This window comes from Cicer arietinum, chromosome 7 (assembly GCF_000331145.2).
Source record: "Cicer arietinum cultivar CDC Frontier isolate Library 1 chromosome 7, Cicar.CDCFrontier_v2.0, whole genome shotgun sequence".
Lineage (NCBI taxonomy): Eukaryota > Viridiplantae > Streptophyta > Magnoliopsida > Fabales > Fabaceae > Cicer > Cicer arietinum.
The window spans coordinates 36,467,493-36,475,270 of NC_021166.2; the positions used below are offsets into that span (position 1 = coordinate 36,467,493).

Here is a 7,778-nt window from a genome sequence, read left to right on the forward strand (position 1 = left end):
GATGAAAAATGTATTTTTGCAAGCATATTTAATACTGTTACATGTCTTAAAGGTACCCAAAACAAAAGTTCTTACATACATTCGACAAAGGACCTTGGCCGAAGGAAAAAAATACAATAATGAGAGACCTCTACAGACAATATGGATAAAGCAAGAATCTCGATTTTCAGTGAAATGGATAAGAATGATCAGCGTTTGTCATATATTTCATTCCATGCTCAATTCAACACCGAGGACCTTATCTCTGCAACTGTATCCTCTTATCCCTTATGGGCAAGTCGACCGGCTTCTGCGCCTCATGCGGATGATCTGGGCCGCTATAAACCTTCAGGCGTGTGAATAGACTCCTGCCAAGCTGCATACACCAACCCTTCATTACTGAAGATTCAACTAAAGTGAAGCCCTTTTTTTGTATAAAAAAATAGTATTCAAAAAACAAGATTATAAAGAGATAAGGAACCATCCTTAGAAAATACAATCACCAACAGAGACCTAGCAAAAACTATTTACCATGAATATAAGAAATATTCAGTCCTTCTGAAAAAATTAATGTCAGTGTAGATTTATATGAATTTCTCTATGATTGCCATGCATCAGTGATCCATTTTAATATGTCTACTTCAGAAGTGACTTGAAAAAACAATCCACTTTGTTGAACTTACCCTCCCTTTTGGAAGCATGCCTCGAACAGCATGTTCAATAATTCTTTCAGGAATTCTGTTCTGCAGCTGGTCAAATGTCTCAACTGTCATACCACCAGGTCGACCTGAGTGCCTCCGATAAAGCTTTTGGGTTCTCTTTTTCCCGCTTACAGCAACCTTTTCTGCATTTATCTACACAACCCAATTAAAATAATAGAGTTTAGAACATTATTGACAATATTCCTAGCATAAATCTTCAAGAGAAGGATAGGGCCGCTAAACATAGACATTCATGTGAAATGCGAGTAGTATCACAAATACAAGCATTTTAAAGGAGATCCTGTTTTCTTTATCGATATGTTTACTTTCTTTAAGGAAAACTTGAAGCTGTCCTCTGATTGTAAGTCGTCATCATGGCTATATTTAAAACTAAACTTCAAATGCATAATAAACTTTCTTAAAATCTATAATAAGTAAAAACCGGAAGAGTCCTTAACATCAAATTAAAGTAACAAAAAGAACAATGTTTCGTGCACCTTCCCATTATGATCGAAAAAAATGAGAAACATTCACACATGACAAGGTTAAGAGCTGCTTCGTTTAGACTTTTCAGGATATGCTATAAAGCAGTACATTAACTACAGATTAAGTTGAGAACCAACATACAAAAAGGTGAAATGTGATCAAAATTTATTTGTCAAATATGGCATTATTAGAGAATAGAAAATGGCTAACAATGTGTTAGTAAACCACTCATTAATTAAGAGTATTTAGGATAAGAAAAGGAAGAATGGTAAGAAGATATTAGAATTACAAGGAATCTTCAGTAACAGTAACTATCCAAACAATGTAATATAATAGGCACCAAACAGTATGATAAACTAAATCTGATGGAAACAGAATTAATGACAAGCTAAGAGGATTAATTCTCTATACAAGATGAATATAACAGTAAAGTAATTAACAATGGATGGAAAGAACAATCTCCTTGCAGAATGATAAAAGCTAAATGACACTCTCAATGAGAGAGAGGCCCGGCCCCTACTGAGATGAGAATCAACTCAATACTCAGCCCGTGAATTCCCACTTCACACTCATCATGCCCTTCCCCTTTCAGTTAATTACCTTTTTATAGGGGACTCTATAATTTCCCCACATAATATAGGGGGCAGGTAATAATAGGGAAGAGATATCTTGACAATTTAACAAGTGCCGAGGACTTTGGGCAAACGAAGATGCATTCCCTTGAAGTTCTGCAGCACTATATCTTTGCAAATGGGGTTTATCTTTATTCTTTTACAAATAAAATACCAATTTCAATCAAAGCAATAATGACAATTTGAGGAATATGATAGTGCCATTTCAGGGTGACCTACCACAAAAAGAAAAGGCTAAAATGCAAGAAACTCCCTTTAAAGCTTCAGCTATAGGTCAATTTGAAAAAACTCCTTTAGTTTTAACTCACCCTGACTGCTTCAAATTACAACAGTCCATCATGAATAGAGGGTTAACTTTATATTACGCTGCACACTATGGGAAGTTTGAGAAAACACCTTATTGACTCTTGCACCACAGAGTTTTCTCTTTTAAAACTTGGCTAAATGTATTGCATAAGTTCCATCCATTTAAAAGAAAAGTAAACAAGAAAGATGTTCAAGTAGAAAATGACTTCTATAACATAAAAAAAGCACTTGCATTGCCAATTGCAAATAGACAGAGACAACACCAACTATATGTTTTTCTATAAATTTGGTAGACTACATGACAAATAATTTATGCAAAAACACATACCACAATTACAAAAGCACCCATGTCCACACTGGGTGTATAGGTCACCAGATTTTTCCCTCGAATGTGATTAGCAATTGTTGATGCTAGTCTTCCAAGAACTTTATCTGTAGCATCAACAATGTACCATGTTTTCTCTGTATTGACATGATCCGAAGCTTTTGGATACCATGTCGTGTTCCAAATGTCCTGCAATTATTAGTTTTTTCGGTAAGGCAGTTTCAAGTTTAATAAAACGAAAAAAAAAACAATTCTACAAAGTTTATAAGCACTAAAAATAATACCAGACATTAATAAATATCGTATTTAGATGCAACTAGGGTTTTTATTTATTTAAAATCTCCACAAAAACCCACATAGTTTTCAGATCAATTTACTTAATATGAACACTGAAGTAAAGATTTCAAACATTTTAAACTTTCAATAATGCCAAAAAAAAAAAAAAAAAACTGAAAAATTGAAATAGAAAAAAAGGAAGAATACATTTCCAAGCTAATTAACCTAATTAGATGTAACAAAATGTGAGCATAATTACTAGTAGCCATGGAAATCTAGAGTTAATTTACTTCAAATTACAAGAAATGAATAACGTTAAAGTGGTAATTCCAGACGAGAAGATAACAAGGCTTAATTACCATAAAATCACATTCTATTCTAGTTTCATTCCTTCATAACAAAATTCAGAAAAGATGGAATCAGAGAAGATTATGGAGACACGAAACTTGGTTACGAAACATTTTTAAATAAATAATCCAAAGCATATTCTGGGTAAATCAAATAAACAAAAAGAGAGTAGTGGGACGGGGGGTTATACCGGGCCTTTAAAACGGGGTTCAGGTTCAACACAGATGAATCGTGGATCTTGTTCTGCGACGAAGGAAGAGTCTTGCTGAGAATGGACAAGGAAAGATGGAGGGAAATGGGTACGAATTGAATAAGAAGAAGAAGAAGATAATGAAAGGGATAGAAGTGGGAATTGGGATGTTTTAGTTGTTAAACAATTCTTGTGATGAGGGAATGAAGATGATGAAGGGAACATGAGTGATGATGGTGAAGCACATAGCAAGGCCATTGTTGCTGACGATGTTTGTCTCTCACTCTCTCACGCCGCGATGTTTTATCTATCTATCCTTTTGTTCCGTTATTATTAACTGGGAAGGAGGGATAATGTAGAGCGAGAGCGAGGATGAGTGAAATATGATAAGCGAACTTTTTTTTTCCTTTTTTTTTCTTTATAGATGAAATGATATAAATACTATTCAATATCTCAAATTTAAATTTACAAGTCCAACTTAACAAATATCAGTATTTGAGACTGACCAAACTTGATTAGTACCAAAAAATTCTTTTTAATAATACTTTAATTACCCAAAATAATTAAATCATCTTATAAATGCTAGTTAAATTGTCTCAACTAATTTAAGGGCAAAATTGTCTTACAAATTATCTATGTCTACAATGGTCCAACTAATTATAAAATTCTCTTTTTATGGAATTAAAAAAAATGCTTTTTGGATGTTGAATTTCAATGGAGTTTAGTGTATTTTCTCATAATATAATTTAATTGATATATATCGTTAATGTAAAGAGTTTTTAGATTGTCAATCAATCATTCCTATTAAATTATTAATAATGTTTGACTTTTTCATAACTACTTTTAAAGTCACGCAAATAATTTGTCATGATTTGTCTCTGTAAAACTTTTTGAATTATCAATGTTTGAAAATTAAATTCATAAATAATACCAAAGACAACTATTTCTCATTGGTTGCTTCATATACAACACAAATGCAAATATATTTATTTTATTAGTAGGGTATTTTTTAAAAATCTATTTATAGTATTAATCATACACAATATAAATATTTATTAATGATTAATTATTTGAAAAATGTCTTTAAAAGATGAATATTTATTTATGAATAATTTGTCTCTTGAATGTTTTCTGCGTGAAAAATTTAAAAAACATAATAAATTAATTATAATTTTTTTTTATATATCATACACGACACAAATTAAAGTTTTCACTGATCAATTAGCTAAACGATGGTCTTTTGTAAATCAATTATTTAAAAGAAAAATGTATATTTCAGTATCAACGTGTCTCTTAAATATTGAATCAAAATTTGAAGGAAATTATAATTTAGTAATTTTAATTTTCTGCATATATCATACACAATAGAAATTAATATTTTCACTGATCAATTAGTTAAATGACGTTCTTTCATTAATCAATTATTTAAAAGAGAAATATGTATTTCATTATCAATGTGTCTCTTAAATATGTTCTAAATCAAAATTTGAAAATATTTAATACACTAATTATGATTTGCTATATAATAATATATGATTCATCTGGTTGTCATTGCTCAATTAATTAAAAGACATTCATGCACTAGATAGATATTTTTTATTGATTAATTATTATTTAAAAAATATCTTTTAAAAGCTAATTAATTAATTAAAATAAAAATAATTATAAATTGTAGGTATGATTAATGTTTGTCATTAGGTATGATATATCTAGAAAATAAAGAGGTGGCTTTTGTAGAGAGAAACTTAAAACTTATGTTAGTTTTCAATTTACGCCAATGTGGTGACCAGAGTGACATATGAAAGTTGAAGGTGCAAACATGAGAATGGGAGGTTGAGTTATGTTTGATAAAGTTGACAATTATATGCTAATTTGAATAAGACTGGTTGGTTGTTATGAATTACTTGGATAAGAAGCAATCAAATTTAGAGGTAGCAAACAACGAACCCATAAATAATTTGACACATATTTATCCTGGTTCACCACCAACTTGACTACGTCCAGTCCTCTCATTTAGAAGGCTTTAATCAACTAATTCAATTACTTTGAATTACAAATCACTTGATTGTTGAAGAAAATCTAAAATAAGATTTGATTCAGATGTATGATTGAAGAAAATCTTTGACCAAGTTGAAAAGAAGATATGGTCAAATATTTTTGAAGAAAATCTAAAATAAGATTATATTCAGATTTATGATTGAAGAAAATCTTTGACCAAATTGAAAAGAAGATGTGGCCAAAATTTGAAGAGGATTTGATCAGGATTAATCACAAGAAGATATGAAATATTTACAAGAAGATTTGACCAAGATTTATCTACAACAAAATATGAACAATATCAATATGACGAATTTACAAACTCAATATGAAAAAAATGCGAACATAATCAATATGAAGAACTTACAAACTCAGTCTGAATAAAAGATGAACAAAATCAATCTAGAAGAACTACTCATATTGGATTCAGAAATAAAGAATTGGCTAAAAAACATATTATCAAAAAACATCTTGTTTAGAACTTCTTTTGAATAAGATCATTGTTGACCAAACTAGGAATGAAGATACATTTCAGAATTAAACAAGAACTAAATTGAAGCCTTAATTTTATATATAAGTAGATACTCAAGGCAGAAGAATAAGATTAGCGAAAAATCATAAAAGGGTAAAAGAACTCAAACTCAAAATTTCAAATTTATCTTAGAGTTCAAAGAGAGAAACACTTGTTCGAATGATAAATATTTTATGAGTGTTTTTCTTAAAGTGTTATAGTCATTGTTATAATCAACATGTTAGAAGAAACTACCCACGTTCCAAACCTTTGTATTCAAACCCGATAGTGGTGTTAGTGTGCCTTCAATAATTTGGGGTTGTTAGGTTGTGGGCAGAAGACTTGGTTGGTAGAGTCAAAGTGTTTGTGTTCCTCAAAAGTTTGGGGTTGTCAAGCTATTTAAGAAGACTTTGTTGAGACAAACTCTATATTTAAAGTTTTGATGAAAATAAACAAAGGTTAATTAAGAAAGTTAATTGTGATTCTAAAATGTTATGTTAATCCAACTTCAAAAATTGTCCATCACAGCATATTGGTCAATCTTTTTCTATCTCTTTAACAAAGAGTCTGCCCTGGAAATTTATTCATATCTAATTAGTACATGGCAAGGAACAAGTAGGATTCATCCAAGCTCAAAAAGACTATTTGATCTCAAAAATAAAAGGACTCAAAGACAGACAAAAGTCATGACAGTTTGCAAACTCCAAAAATCAAATGTCAAGAAAGTTCGATTAATCTTGACATATGACAAGACAATTGCAAAGGAAATCCAGAATGATTAAAACAGGAACTCCAGAATGATTATTGAAGCTCAAGAAAGTTCAAACTGACAAACCAAAAACGTTAATCATTCTCCGTTTTCTACACAATAACAACAACACTGCATCTCCTCTGAAATAGCCTGTAATTCATCTCCAAACTTCTCTAGCTACACTCAAGACTCAAGACAGAGAATGTACCATCCAAGATCAATGAAGAAACGTCAAGAGTACTTTCTAAAAGAGGAACAAACTGCTTTAAATGCTAAACCAATAAAGTCAAAAAGTTATTTCAAAGAAGGATTATTTTTGTTCTGAAATAATGTTTCAGTCAAAAAGCAAAGCCTCTCCAACAGCTCTTGTGTACCTTCATTTAGTGCCTCTACAGCCTATAAATAGAAGGCCAATATCTCAAATCAAGACAAGAAATTCAAGTGCTAAGAAATCCATAAATCAATCACATACATACTTGAAATTTTGCAAAACAGAGGCAATCATACATTCTGCTTTTTGCAAAACAGCTACTGATTCATATTCATATATTAGTTTGCGCAATTATCATTAGATCCTTTGTAAAGAATCAATTCTCAAACAAGAGTTGAGAAATCTCAGATTCTGTCAAAACAATCAAATTATAAAAACTCAAACTATACGAGTTTCTTCATAGTTTGTTTAAGATTACATTCTACCAAGGTTAGATAGGTGTTGTTATTGATTTCTGGGTGGAAAATAATAGAGATTGAAATAGATCAAGGTTGATCTAGACTAGGTGTTGTAAGATCAAGAAGGTACTTTGTTTTTTAAACACATAGTGGAAAATCTCACAGTGTGAGGACTGAACGTAACCCACGTTGGGTGAACCAAGATAAAATTCTTGAGTGATATTCTCTATCCTATCTCTTTATTTATCATACTGAATTGACTAACCAAGATAAAACATAAACTGATTTTCTGTTTTAAGCTAATCAATGAACGTTCTCTGTTTTACATCAAAAACCAAGAACGTTCTACGTTATCTGTTTTCATAACCAAGATCAATCTTGAGTATTTTTCTTAAGTTTCAACAGGAATTTTTTAAAAGGTGCATTTACAATTCAAACCCTCCTTCCTTGTAAATCGACATTGTTACTTCAATTGGCATCAGAGCTCGGTCTCTAGAAAGTTCAAAAACACCTAACAAGTGTTAGAGAAAAGATCTAGAAGAATGTCGAAAGCAAAATACATTGTTG

At 30.9% G+C, this 7,778-nt stretch overlaps 1 protein-coding gene across 1 annotated transcript; it reads right to left on the reverse strand.

Moving 5' to 3' along the window:
* LOC101510464 (uncharacterized) lies at positions 1-3,649 on the reverse strand. The gene is made up of 4 exons (XM_004515965.4): positions 3,244-3,649; positions 2,433-2,618; positions 663-833; positions 1-355 (listed from the first exon to the last, which is right to left on the reverse strand). Exons 1-4 carry the CDS (start codon positions 3,499-3,501, stop codon positions 239-241), a joined length of 732 nt encoding a protein of 243 aa, XP_004516022.1. The 5' UTR covers positions 3,502-3,649; the 3' UTR covers positions 1-238.
* Positions 3,650-7,778: the final 4,129 nt, after the last annotated feature.